The sequence below is a fragment of the Phascolarctos cinereus genome, unplaced genomic scaffold, assembly GCF_003287225.1.
Source record: "Phascolarctos cinereus isolate Bilbo 61053 unplaced genomic scaffold, phaCin_HiC Scaffold_2;HRSCAF=192, whole genome shotgun sequence".
NCBI lineage: Eukaryota > Metazoa > Chordata > Mammalia > Diprotodontia > Phascolarctidae > Phascolarctos > Phascolarctos cinereus.
Genome location: NW_027555625.1, coordinates 203,183,963 through 203,198,575, shown reverse-complemented (window position 1 = coordinate 203,198,575; position 14,613 = coordinate 203,183,963). Strand labels below are relative to the sequence as shown.

The 14,613-nt window shown below is 38.1% G+C and overlaps 1 protein-coding gene across 1 annotated transcript in view; it reads left to right on the top strand.

Moving 5' to 3' along the window:
* NOL10 (nucleolar protein 10) overlaps positions 1-4,231 on the top strand; it is a 110,021-nt gene extending 105,790 nt beyond the window's left edge. Inside the window, exon 21 of the mRNA XM_020992678.2 lies at positions 3,725-4,231. Coding sequence (XP_020848337.1) covers positions 3,725-3,844 — 120 coding nt within the window. The 3' untranslated portion in view covers positions 3,845-4,231. The remainder of the gene's footprint in view (positions 1-3,724) is intronic.
* The last annotated feature ends 10,382 nt before the right edge of the window (positions 4,232-14,613 follow it).

The following is a 14,613-nucleotide window of genomic DNA, read 5'->3' as shown; positions in this document are numbered from 1 at the left end:
CTCAGTTTTCTTTTTTGTAAAACGAGAAGGCTGGATAAAATGACTTTGAAGGGCCTTTCTAACCCTACATTCTATGTGTATTCTGTTTTTATGTGTTGAAATCTTTGTTTTAATGTTGAACACTGCCCTAAATTGATCTGTACTTTTAATTGTTGAAGGCTTTTCAGTAATTATCTGGAGTTGGTACTTCTTTTAATTAAGTAGTTAAGGAACATTGTTTTTAACAATGCTATTGGTTCTTTTGCTTGAATCATTTATAGTAGTCATATCATAAATTTTATCCGTGGCTATTTCTGAAATTTCCCAGAGAAGAAAAAGGTAGTTTAATAGCAGTGATAGCTTTCATTCTGTGAGTTGAAAGTACCTTGTAGTTAAGACAGTCTATTTTGAAGGCAGAACTTACTTCTTGTACCTGTTACCTATTCCTTACAGCTTAACTCTCTTATCATAATTAATCTTGGGCATTAACATAAAATCTTTGCGTTCTCTTCAGAATTCAGGACACATTTTTGTTGGGATTAGAGCCATACAGTCCAGTGTAGTTGTGGGCAATGGTCTTCCATTCACTTTTAGTAACTATTGTGTACTGATGTGTTACTTCTTTATAACTTTTGGTAGCAGTGAATGCGCCTCAGGACTCTTAAAGTAAAGTCTTTTCATAAAATTAGAAAGTGATTTCCTAGAGTGTCTGTTCATATTTCATGATAAAGTGAATAACAGACCCTCCCAACATTGTTTTTATTTAATAAAATACTTCAGAGATTTTTAAAAGGCATTATATCAAAACTAGACATAGACAGTAATTTGTTAGAATTATTTTTGCAAATGACTGGGTTAATGGTTGGGTCCTCTGGCTCCACCTACTTAAGAGTTGTGTTTTTATAGGTATGTGTTTTATGGGTAACTTAGCCTCATTTCCTTCTCTGTAAAATGAACATAATACTTGAATCATTTAGTTGTTCAGGGGAGAAATTGCTTTGTAAGCAAATAATATAGGCATGTTAAGTTTTAGATCATCTATGGAAAAACATGAACTAGAACTTAGGATAGGAAGGCGTGGGGAGGTTCAATGTAGGGGGGAAGGCCCCCACTGGTCCTTTTCTCCATTGGCCCCAGCATTTGACTGGACACACAACATTCATTTAAATCAAAAGAATTCAGAGATGCGTATTTTTTAAATGCCCATTGTGTGGGAGGCTCATGATTTAGAGGTGTAAGATCTTTTAGTCTTAATCCTTTACTTCACAAATGAATGCATTGAGGTCCAAACAGGAGAAAAAAACTACCCCAGGCCTTATGATTAGGAAGCAGCTTTCTGAATTTCAGTTTGAGATGGAACTCAAACCCAAGTCTTCAGACACTGTGTCCATTGAACTTTTTTGGCTATATCACATAGATGTCTGTTATATTTTCGGTTAAATCTATATATCTTTCCAGTTATTCTTGATTTTGGTTTATAAATGCCAACAAATTCCAGGAAACTTAAAACTTGTTCAGAAATTTTAGAGATGAAAAATGTATTTTAAATGGCATTAACCATGTGAAATTTATGAAAAAAATCTACATCTTTAAAACAAATGATTTAGGGAAAGAAATGATTTAATGTATCATTTGTCTAGGGACTGTGATTCCTGTGAAGCTGTCCATCATATAGCTATACCCCTATTGTCATTCATATTCCACCCTGATGCCTCTTCCCCAGCAGCTGATGGCAACTGAAAACAAGACAGGCTCATTGGAGAAAAGAATTCTGTGATTATAGAGTTTTAGAGGTGGAAAGGATCTTGGAAATAATCTAATTCATTGACTCTCAAATTTTTTGGTCTTAGGGCCCCTTTATGTATTTGTGGACCTCAAAGAGCTTTTGTTTTATGGGTTCTATCTATCAATTTATCAATTGATTTTATAGATTTTTATCACATTAGGAATTAAAATGTCATTATTATTATCCAAATACATTTGCCCTCAGAATCCCCCAGAAAGGTCTCATGGATCTCCAGGGGTCCCTGGATCACCCTTTGAGCATCACTGATATAATTCAGTCTCCTCGTTTTACACAAGAGGAAGCTGAGGCCCAGAAAAGTCATCTCAGAGCAACATGTTTAATGATAGAGCTGGAACTAAAAACTGTTTCTGGCCTAAAACTTCATTCTAGCTATTTATTTTAGCATTCTCCAAATTTTTGTCTCATAGTGTTAATAGTGATATCTCATTTAAATTTAAATCTCATTTAAATTCCTCTTGTGACCAAAAGGAAAGAAAAAGAACCTATCAATAACATAAGCTGTTGCCTTTATTGTAAAGGACATCTACAATAATCTAGTGAGGTAAATAGCATAACTGATTTCCAGTTGAATCATTTACACATCAACAGATTTATAAACTGGTGGTTTGATTGACATTTATTAGCTTTACAAAGGACAATGCTATGGCTGCTCTGTTCAGAAATGTGGTGTTCCTCTCAAGGTTTTTATGAGATTATTGTGAAGGGTAGCTGAGGAAGGATGGTAATCAAGAATGGACAAAAACTTCCATCTTCTGGAATTTCACTTAACTAAAGATTTCTCGATAATGTGCAAACTAGTCCTCGTAACTTGTAATACTGTAGTTAGGCAGTCCACTTATATTTTTTCCCAGGTAATTAAATTCAGTATAAATTTTCATCTTGGAGGGGAAGTTTTAAAGTCTAATGATAATTTATTTTTCTTAAAATTTGGAAAGAAAGCAGTCTTCTGAATTTAAAGCATCAAGAGGAACTGACTATGGATGAATATAGGGAAAGAATTTTTGAAATAAAGTGCAGCTACATGGATTGACATGTAAATCAAATTGGTTTTAGGCCCACTACAGGGTTAGGGAAATTAGATTTTGTTTATACTGAATAGAGCAGAACTAATGTAGTGAAATTAATATCATCCCTTTTAAAGTTGTACTCATGATAATGATATTAATAGTAATAACTGATACTTATTGTACTTTAAAGTTACTTTAAAGTTAGAAAATAAGCTTCATATACAACAACACGTTTGAGTCTTCTAATAATCCTGTGAGTTAGGCTCTACAGGTTTAATGAACCTCATTAACAAATGAGGAAAATGAGTTTCAGTTAAGTGATTTGTTCACTGTTGTACAGCTAGTGTTGAAGGCAAAATCTGAATCCAGGTCTAAATGCAAGAAAAAGTATTCACAGGATGTATTCACTCTGCTGGCCTTTTGTAGTTGGACAGTTAATTTATCAACTGAAAGAGCTGGAAGGGGCTGGAGAAATCATCCAGTCTGACCACTGCCATTTCACAGGTGAAAGAACTGAGGATCAGAGAGGGGAAGGGGCACAAGACACAATGTGGGGAGCAGACAGAACACAGGTCTCCTGACTCCGTGTCCAGTTTTCTTTTCACACAACAGGGCACTTTTCTTCCTCCTCACTAAAGGGCCTTTCTCTGTACATCGTGCTTATTTTAAAAATTAGTGATGCACTTACTAGCTGTGTGACCCTGGGCAAGTCACTTAACCCCGAAAGAAAAAACAAAACTAGTGATGCAAATGTCTTTCCCTCTGTTGCCTTCCACCAGTGTCTTTTCCTGAGCAGAATCTAACCTTGCCAACTTAAACTAGACAGAGTTCGGTAATACTTCTAGCAAAAGAAGGTCTGTGGATTTGGGTAACTCTGGAAGGAAATGTTGAACTTTCATTCCCTCTCCTTTTCCCCATTTAAATTATTTAGTCTGAACAACAGAAAAAGCAACAAGAAGCTGAGAAGCAGCATCGACAAGAGAGAAAAAGACTTCGCCGTTCAGCTGGACACCTTAAGACTAATCACAGAAGAGGCCATTCATTTCATTGATTGTAGAATTCCTGTCCCCAACCTGCTGATTGTGAACTGTTCCTAAATATGCACAGTGGAGGTGGGAGGGGAAAAATGGGACCTAAGTTTTACTGTTATTACAGGATTTTAAGCAAAAGAAGATGAATTTTTACAACCCTATTTGTATTATTGAGACTTTTGTAGCTGTAAAGATATAATAACTCCTTTTCTACGGAAATCTGGGGTTTGGACTTCCATGAATCTGCATATATTAACTGGTTATTATACAATTTGGAATGTACTGTTTGTAGAAGTTATTCCCAACAACACATTATTTCTTTACTATAGTTTTAATCAAGTAAACTGACTGGACTTTTTTCTTAAGCCTCCTGAAAAATGTACCATTAAAAACTGAATTTACCTGAAGTGTTTATTCTGTGCCAAGAACTGGGTTCAGGGTTTGGTTCTTTTCTCTTAGAATGCTTGCTGCCCCCCTCATAATTACATCATCTGGAAGCTCTCCTTCAAACTGTGTGACATGACTTTTTGGCCAGATTTGTGTTGGTGTTTATATAAATCTAGGAGGGATGGAGAGGAATGGAGTGTGTTTTGTTGTTGTTTTGTTGATACTCAGAGAATTGAGAGGAAAATATAATATCAAGGAGTACGTTATACAACAAAGAGAACATGATCTGGAAATAAGTCATCATTCTTCTGACTTGCGCATAGAAGTTTTCCCTAGGCTTTGGAACTCAGTGGAAGATGAACTTTCTGGAAGAAACTGATTGAAATGAATACCCTTCAGATAAGTAATTTACAGGGGCAATTAGGGGGCGCAGTATATAGAGCACCGACACTGAAGTCAGGAAGCCCTGAGTTCAAATTCAGCCTCAGACCAAACACTTGACACTCACTAGCTGTGTGACCCTGGCCAAGTCACTTAACCCCAATGGCCTTAAAAATAAAACAAAACAAATAAGGAATTTGCTTGAAGGAATTCTTCAAAGAAATTTTGAAAGTTAATTAGTTTTTCAGGAGTTAAATGAATATTGAAATCAGGTTTGATATCTTTAAATACTTTTTATTTTCTTTATATTTAAGTGTTGCCTTTCCTCTGTGGATCTTAGCACACTGAAAATATTGTTTTCTTTTCCCAGGTTATTTTTCCCACACACTTCAGACTTACTACTCACATTTCCTTGAGGACAGGTATTTTATTTTCATGTTGTTCTATTAAGGAATTGGGAGCATGGGAAGAAATTGAGGTAGGTTTTGGAGTTAGAATATGCCTGATGATTTCAGCGATGAGGGGTCAACTGTATTTCCATTGACTAAGAGTACAGACAAGTCTCTTGCAGCTCTGCAATGCTCCTTTCCTTTTGGGGAATGAGTTGGGATGTGAGGGAGGCAGCAAGCCATATTATTGTTGTGTCGGCTGTGGTAGAAGCTTGGAAAAGGCTTTATCTTCTCTGTGAAAATAGGGTGTTACTGAGTTAATAGAGTAGAAGGACAAAACGGATCAGCACATACTGGGTAGCACTGGGACTTGTCTTAAAGCCATGAGAACCAAGACAAAGGCACTCATCTTTCCTATGCAACAGACTTATGAGGGCCACCTCCAGTTGGCCTTTTGCCCCACTGCCTGAAGATTTAAAGAACAAAGCTGTGAAAAGTTAAACAGTTTTAAATCGTATATTGAATAGAGCCTTTGTAAAGACCCTGTGTAGCTTTTGAACTTTTAATTTATAAGTACCTCAGAACTGTTTTAATTTGCATTTCTCCAATGCATAGGGAGTTAGAGCATTTTTTCATGTGGCTATAGATAGCTTTGATTACTTAATCCAAAAAGGTCTCTTCCAGTTCTAAATCAATGATCCTGTGTTTTCTTCAGCCCTAGTAAGTGAGTATGCTACCAACTTATTAACTAGTGAAATTGAGACAACCACATAGTCAAGCCTCAGGTTGGTACACATTGCTTTGAGCTGCCTCTAATTATCCAGTTCTCATTTCACAGGGAATTGAACTCATATTTGGTTTGGTTTGATGTCCTGCCAGACTTGGTCCTGTTGTCTCTTTGAACCTTCTCCCACCCTTAATTAATAAATCAGCAAAGATTTATTAAGTACTCACTATATATTCAGTTAAGCACTGAAGATGTAGAGAAAAAGCAAAAACTGCTTGCCCTCAAAGAGCTTATATTCTTAGTGGGGGGAGCAGCATGTACATGATAGATGTACAGAAAATACTGCATAGACACAGAATAACATTAGAAAGGGAGGCACTGGACCGCGGTGCTGAGTCTTGAAGGAAGCTAGGGATTCTAAGAGGTGGACATGACTAGAGCAAAGCATTATAGGCATGAGATTTAAAAGACCATATACATGTGACCCCTGTAGTGGTCTGTTACCTCAGTTTTCCTGTCTGTGGTAGACTTTTTCGACATGAGATTCAAGATGCCCTTTTCCTCTGCCCCCCCCGCCAATAAAAAAATCCCCAAACTTCTTGAACCTAAGTATATATAGGTTAGAGCCTATCTTTGATCCCGAGTAACATAAAATATAAAAGGTAGAAATAGAGTAGACCAACCTTGGAAGAAAAGCTGGTATTTCTAAATTAGAACACTGGACTAGGAGCTTTGAGATTTCCATCCTGCCCCCTCTCTGCTCTACAGTGTACTTCAGTGGATATTGGTGAGCTTTTTGATGGTGAGTATTCCCACCAGCTGCACAAAGAGCTATCCTTCTACAGTTTGTTGTAGCTCTATAATTTGTATTCATGTTCTTCCACAAATCTGACTCGACAGAATCCAACCAAGCAAGCTGGTGGCCTTCCACTATGTCAGTCGGGTTCTTACCCTTGTGGGGTGTATCATGGACCTACTTTCAAAATAATGTTTTTAAATGCATAAAATAAAGTATACAGAATTACAAAGAAAACCAATTACATTGAAATACAGTTGTCAAATTATATATGTGTTTGTGTGTGTGTATGTGTATATATATACATGTATAAAAACACTGAGATCTGTGAGCTTTGTGTGTATGTATATATGTATGCATATACATGTATGCGTATGTGTAACATTCATAGATCCCCAGATTAAAAAATAAACAAACCCTGCCCTAGGTCTTAACTTTCTGTGGCTGTCAGTGTAGCACTTGACCTTTCCATCTGTTGTCTGTCATTAGCTACATGAGACTGCCCCACTTCCTTTTACTAGTATGCATTTCCTGTATGACATGCATCCATTTCCTTTAGGCCCCTTGCACCAAATAACAACTAGTAATGCAGGACAGTCCGCTTATCCCCGGTACGTACCTCTCCCTTTGGATCACTCATCCTTTTGATTCTTCAGCAATTCTACAATTCAGCAGTAGCATCATTGGAAGAATATTGGTGTTAAAACGATATGATTTTGTGTCCAGAACCAGCCTTGAATCATTGAAAATTGTGTAATTCATCCTTTGTTCTTTTTCCTGTTGAATTCTATGCCACTTCTGTAGTGTCTGAACAGTTAGTTCTGCTATAACACTTGTTTCAAAGATGTGAATTTGTTCCAATGAGATTGATATATATTAGGGAACTATTTTAGTATAATGTGAACTTCATGTTTACTTATGTACCCTTTTATCAGGGACAAACAAAAAATTGCACCTAGTGATCCAGGCATAAAATATGCACACAGTTTTGCTGTGGGTACTGTCCTGCACTAGCTGTAACCCTTCCCACACTCACTTCCCTATGCAAACTTAAGGTCTTTTTCAAGACAAAGTCTCACATTTATACATATCATATGGTGCAATAACAGCTCTGGACTAAGGAGGGCTGGTCCAACTCTGCCCCTCATCCTCCATGGTCCAGGCCCAGGCCCTGGCCTCTTGAGGCTTACCACTCTGGCCTGGCAAAAATTGGGCTTTGCCAACTTGGGCCCCATGGAAACCTGGGGTCAGGTAGAGCGGTGGCCTGAGGCCGCTGATACTGCCACTATTCTGTGTTTGTGTATTTTTTTTAACCATTTACTATGTATAAAACTGCTTCTGTTTTTATTAGGTTCCTGTCTTGTTTGTTTTCCCAGCATGGTACTGACAGTGTTTGAGTTTGTCCCCCAGTCCCAGTTTTCCCATGGGCACTATCGTTCTTATTGCTCAGTTTTTCATAGTGCAGTGATTTTTTAGGAAAGCACTTGTTGCATTATAGCAGAACTGACTGTACAGGATCTGGTATTTCCTACAGTTTTCAGTTAATCTGCAAGTCCTTGACCCTAAGCAGATCACTTGATCTCTCTCAGCCTCATTTTCCTCATCTGCAGAATGGGAATCATAATGGTACCTGCCTCACAGGTTTGTTTTGAGGCTCACATGAGGTCCTGTAAAGCACTTTGCAGATCTTAAAATGCTTTGTAAATATTAGCTACTGTCATTGTTTTTGAGAGAGAAGATGTGCAATTTGCTGAAATTTAGAAGTACATCAGCTTTTTATGAAGACCCTGTGTAAATATATTTGCTTTGAGCACAGAAGTTCAGACTTTGTACTTCAGAGGAGAAATTGGAATGTTGGCCATCTAACAGTATTCATGAAGCACACAGAAGCTGCCTCTCTCCCTGCCCACCACCCTCACTCCTTTCCTCGTTATTGTTGCTCATTGGTTGACTGTTGGTAGATTTTGGTATTATCTTTGGGAACTGAAGGATTTCAGCTTTTCATTTTGCTAAGAGTTCATATTTTAAAAGAATACAGCAGAAGTACAGGTGTATTTTTTAACCACTCTTAGGGACCCATCTTTAGTGTCATTTAAACATGGGTTTTATATATAGAAGAACATCAGCAGTGATAATGTGAAATTCTCTGGGGTTTTTTTTTATAACATTTTGATAGATTAAAACATTAAGTTCCTCATTTAAAGAACAATTTTGATTTTGGAATGTCTTTCAAATATGGATTTAGCTATTTAGCTCTGCCATTCAATTGAAACACAGAAGCCTAGAATTTGGGCTGCTTTTGTTTTCTATCAAGTGGAGAAAATTATAGTTCTCATTTTACCTTTTTGTGAAGAGAAACATTCTACTCATTCTCAACCAGAGAAATGAACACCCAGGTGTTATATTATTAAATTTATAATGTACCCAAGTCCAGAGGCACAGAAAGTCCAGGTTGTCTCTGTTTTCTTCGGTATTAAAAGCCTAAAATTGGCCTTGAAAAGTTATGATCTTTAATTACAAAGTCCAGGACTGTTTGTTTTCATAAATCAAACCTAGCCGTGTCACTGACTAAGTAGTGCCTATTTTAAGTCAGTTACAGATGGAAAATTGGAACGTGAATGCAGTAAAAATCTTCCTGGAAATGCTAGGTGTTTGTGGTATGCAAGTTCTAGTTGTATTTCTCAAGTACTAGTGTTAAAATTGGCAGTGGGCCTTTAACACCAGCACCGTGCTCAACATACCACCTACCTTCAAGAGAATTGCATTCTTAATTTTGGAGACAGGCTTTGCATTAGAAATTGAGAGATTAAAACCACACAGTTTGGAACTAAATGCTAATTTTTTTTCTTGAGTTTAGGGGAGAAAGGTGTTAGCATAAACTAGGAATACTGGAAAAGCCATCATGAAAGAAGGAAGGGAATTGAGCCTTCAGGGGTCTGTACAATTTTGACTATATTCTTTTTCCATTCGGGAATTTTCAGTGGCTCCCTAATATTATTACCTCAGTAAAATTCATACTCCTTTGCCCGATACTCAAGGCCCACAGTCTGGCCTTACCCTACCTTTCCAGGTTTATCTCGTAATATTTCTTTCCTTCTGTGCCAGCCTAACTGGATGGTTTGCTTATGCCCTATAATCTCCTGCTTCCATATACTGTATTTGCTATTGAATTCCTCCCCATCTATTTCAAATGCTACCTATTCCTGAAGGCCTTCTTCAAACCTCAACTTTCAGTAACACTTGCCCCACTATATTCTGCATTTTTCTAATGCATTTGCCATGTGATATGATATATTCTACTGACCTAGGACTTTGTATCTTACATGCCTGCTAGATGGTCCTGGGTAGGAATAAGAGCCATAACTCTTTCCCTCAATGAGCCTCCATATATGAAAACCATACCAAAACAAGAAAGTTTGCCACAAGACAGAAGTCTATTATGAATTGCTGTTATGAATTGGTGTTTACTAATTCTTGTTTTCATTTTTCTTTCTTTCATTTATTTATTTATTTGCTCTTTTTTGATGAGGCAGTTGGGATTAAGTGGCTTGCCCAGGGTCACACAGCTAGTAAGTGTCAAGTGTCTGACACCAGATTTGAAATCAGGTCCTCTTGACTCCAAGACTGGTGCTCTATCCACTGTGCCACCTAGCTACCCTTTGTTTTTCTCTCATGTAGTAATAAACCTGCCATCTCAAATAATTAAAGGTCAATTTCCTTTTTACAGATGGTATTTCTAAATGATTCTCCTTCTAGCCTTTTATTCTGATGTGTCAGAATGTTTCTCCTGCCAGACAGACAGTAGTGTTTTGAGGCGACTGGATTCCCATAAAATGATTTGGGGAGAGTCTTTTTTCAATTCACCAAAAATAGTAAGTATTCTTGTGTATTTTCCAGGAATCTTGGGGCTACTGTAATTTTATTGTATGTTAAATGGCCCCTCTACTTTCCTTCATGTAATTTTGCCATCTTCTTGCTCCTATACTTGTGGCTTTTGTACATATTTTTTTTTCTTTCTCATTGCGACCAGTAGTCAAATATCTCCCATCTTAGAACACATTATTTAATTTTGCTGTTTTGCACAGCACTACAGCAGTCACTGGATTGCTGGGGTCAAAGAATTCATCACCGAAACCCTTGTCCTCAGAAAATGGAAGCAGCCTATTGCTGAAATCCAATTAAATAAAGTCTTTTCAGCATGGTAAAGTGGAACCTGCCAGAGCTTGTGCAGCAGTGGTGTAACCTTCAAGTACCTATTTTTGCCTCCACATCACAATGAGGTGTCAGAGTAGAATTCTGCAAAGGTGATGCTGTCTGGCTCTGAGTCATGGGATGTCATCGTCTCTGAAAAATTCAAGTTGCAGGTCACCTCAAAAGCAATGATTGGTGGGCAGTGGGTGTGAGTAGGCATTAATATGGAACCACAAGGATTTACCCCAGAGAAATGGGGCAAACGATATCAGAGAAGCAACGTGTTTATTTTAGACCAATGTGCAAGGCACTGTGCACATAGAGAAATGTACAACCAGAAAAAAAGAAGTGAGTCAGCTGGAAGAATGAGAGATAACCAAATGAGTAGCTCACATGCTCTATTTGTATCTTCCTAGAAAATGATCCTCAGTAGATGGACCTCTACTACAGGATTTATAGGAGCACATGGACAAGAATCATGTGGCATAAGAAGGCCCAGATAAAGTGTGGTCTGAACTGTAGGAAAGAAAATCCCTATCAAGTGAGATCAACTATCCATTGAAGTATCATGTTTATTTTTATGTGGCTTGCTAAGGCTACTATTTAAATGCATTTCATTGCTAGGGCAGGGATTGGATGGTAGTGGAGAGAAAGGAGATAAGGCGAAGTCAGTATCCATGGTTGCTTCCAGGTCCTAAGATTTTGATCATGCTGCATTACAGAAAGCATTGTATGTGTCTTGTTGATCTGTTTGGCAGTTAAAACCCTTGCAACTTTGCCCCTTCTTATCTTTCCAATGTTCCTAACATTTCATTCTCCATATATAGTTTACAATCCAGTGACACCTGCTTTCTTACTATTCCTGACTTACAACACTCCATGGCTATGCCCCATGCCTGGAATTCCCCTCCTCTTCACCTCTGGCTTCTTTGTAAATCCTACCTTCTCCAGGTCCTCCTCTTCAATGCTAGTACCTTCCCTCTGAGATTACCTTCCATCTATTCTGTATATCTTGTACATAAATAGTTGTTTGTGTGCTGCCTACCCCATTAGAATGTGATCTCCTTGGGGACAGGGACCACGTTTTCCCTTTTTTGGTATCCCACCTACTTAACATGTAGTAAGCATTTAATAAACGCTTGTTGGCTGATTGAGCAGAATAAAGGCCTTCCTTCCTTCCTTCTTCCTTCCTTTCCTTCCTTCCTTCCTTCCTTCCTTCCTTCCTTCCTTCCTTCCTTCCTCCTTCCCTCCTCCCTCCTCCCTCCCTCTCCCTTCCTTCCTTCCTTCCTTCCTTCCTTCCTTCCTTCCTCCTCCCTCCCTCCCTCCCTCCCTCTTCTTCCTTCCTTCCTTCCTTCCTTCCTTCCTTCCTTCCTTCCTTCCTTCCTCCCTTCCTTCCTCCCTCCTCCTCCTTCCTCCCTTTCCTTCCTTCCTTCCTTCCTTCCTTCCTTCCTTCCTTCCTTCCTTCCTTCCTTCCTTCCTTCCTTCCTTCCTCCTTCCCTCCCTCCCTCCCTCCCTTCCTCCCTCCCAGCACACTTTGGTGTTATTGCATAGAGATAGTGAAGAATTCAGAGGTTCAGAAGCATTTTAGGCTTTTTGTCGTTCTTGAGGCAAATCCCTAAAGGTGGACATGAATAATAAAAGGAACACTAAGAATGAGCTTGGGTGCTTTCCACTTGGATAGTAATAAATGTGTATAAACTCAAGGTGCAGCCTAATGTAATTTTTCTAGATTTTCTTGAGGATTAGAAGAAACTCAATATAAAATTCTGAAAGGCAGCACATCATAGTGGAAAAAGCAGTGAACTTGGATTCTTATGATTTAGGTTCGAGTTGGAGTGCATGTGCTCACAATTACCTAGTTATATGGTCTTGGCTGAGGCACCTCATTTCTTTGTGCCTTAGTTTTCACATCTGTAAAATGAGTATCATAATATTTGTCCTCCCAAATTATAGGATTGTTTCAAAAATATAAAAACATGAAATTTTTATGTTTATATCCAGTATTTGCCATGTCTTTTGTTGTTCAGTTGTGTCCAACTCTTCATGACCCCGTTTGGAGTTTTCTTGGCACGGTTTTCTTGCTATTTCCTTCTCCAGCTCATTTTACAGAGGTAGAAACTGAGGCAGACAGGGTTAAGTGACTTGCCCAGGGTCACACAGCTAGTAAATGTCTGAGGGCAAGATTTGAACTCAGCACTCTAACCATTGTGCCATCTGGCTGCCATTTTGCCATGTCTAATGCTTTCTAACCAGCGACTTGAAAAAAGGATAATATGTAGAAACAACATATGAATATAGTTTACAAGTGCTTGACCAACTTGTTTCATTTCTTGATCCTAAATAGTATTTTCATAGTTTTTGCCAACCACTTCTGTGCCATTCCCCCGCCCCCCCGAAATTCCCAAGTGTTGACGTATTTGTTGGCATTGTTTGGAGGATCCCATCAAGTTCTTCATCAAATTTCTTTAATTTTTTATCCTCTACAAAGGATCACAAATTGAGAACTGGAAATAACCTTAGGGGTCACATAGTCAAACTCCTTTATTTTATAGATGAAGGCACTGAGACCTAGAGAAGTTAAGTAATTTACCCAAGATCATACATGTCATCAGTGACAAAGTTGGAATTTGAACTCGGGTTCTCTGAAACCAAATCTGGCATTCATTCTATTGAACCTTGTTGCTTCTCTTGAAGCTTGGCTAATAATAGCTAGTGTTTATTTATATGTACCAGATATTGTGCCAAGCACTTTACCGATGTCTCATTTGACCCTCACAACAATCCTGGGAGATAGGTTTTATTATTATCCCCACTTTACAATTAAGGAAACTGAAGTAAATAGAGGTCAAGTGACCCACACAAGATCACACAGCTGGTAAGTTTCTGAGGCTTGATTTGAACTCAGGTCTTCCTGACTCTAGGCCCAAATCTTTGTCTACTGAACTATCTAGCTGCTTCCTCACGAAGCTACTTGTTATCTTCAGAGTGGTCTCTTTGCTTATTTATGTTCATGACCACAAAGCACAGTGATAATGAGTTCCATGATATGATGCTTTCTGTTGGTTTTGGGTGCATGATGAATCCTACCTAAGCAACTTTTATACAACAAATTTTTCATAGGCACAATTCCCAATGAGAGAGATACTTAGAATATTTCTGCACAAAAGTTTTTATGAACCAGACTATTTGAAATTTTACTCTCAAAATTCAAGTTGCATTCACTTGAAATTGTTCCATGCTTCCTGAACAACAGATTGAAGTATCTCCTGGTTTCTTTTCAAAGTGTGGCTGAAATAATCACTTTTGTATAGTGAAGACAGCATTCAATAAATTGGTACTAGGGTATCTATTCCCCCTCTGACCCTGCACAGACACTTAGCACCTCAGATTTACAAGTATTTATTAGGAATACTTTTTTCACTGATCATATTGAGAGTATAGAACTATACTAGATGCTTTGAAGATTTGTATCATCAGAGAATAACAAACTTTACTTTTAAGGAAAACATAGCCTAAAGAAATAGTGCAGACATTCCAGAATAGCACTATTTAGTAAACCTAGTGAAATATTTCTCAGTTATTGTGGCTTCACTGGTAATTCCTGTATATTAGAGGCAGATACCAGAATGTTTATTTTCCTCATTTGGGACAAAAATAGACTGCCCAGTGAGAGTTCCTGGACACATTTTTAATTAAAGAGGAAATGATTATTCTTAAAAGCTGATCATCAACAGATTGCTTTTCTGTGACAATATTTGTCCATAATCAGCCTGCATGAGATCACAAAATTATTTCCAAGACTTAGGTTTCCTGTCAGGTGCAAGGCCAGCCATATTTTTCTAGCAACCTTGATCTCCCAGGGCTCAAGACAGAACATAGTAACTCTGCTTTCCTTTTCCTCCCCTTACCAGATGAAAT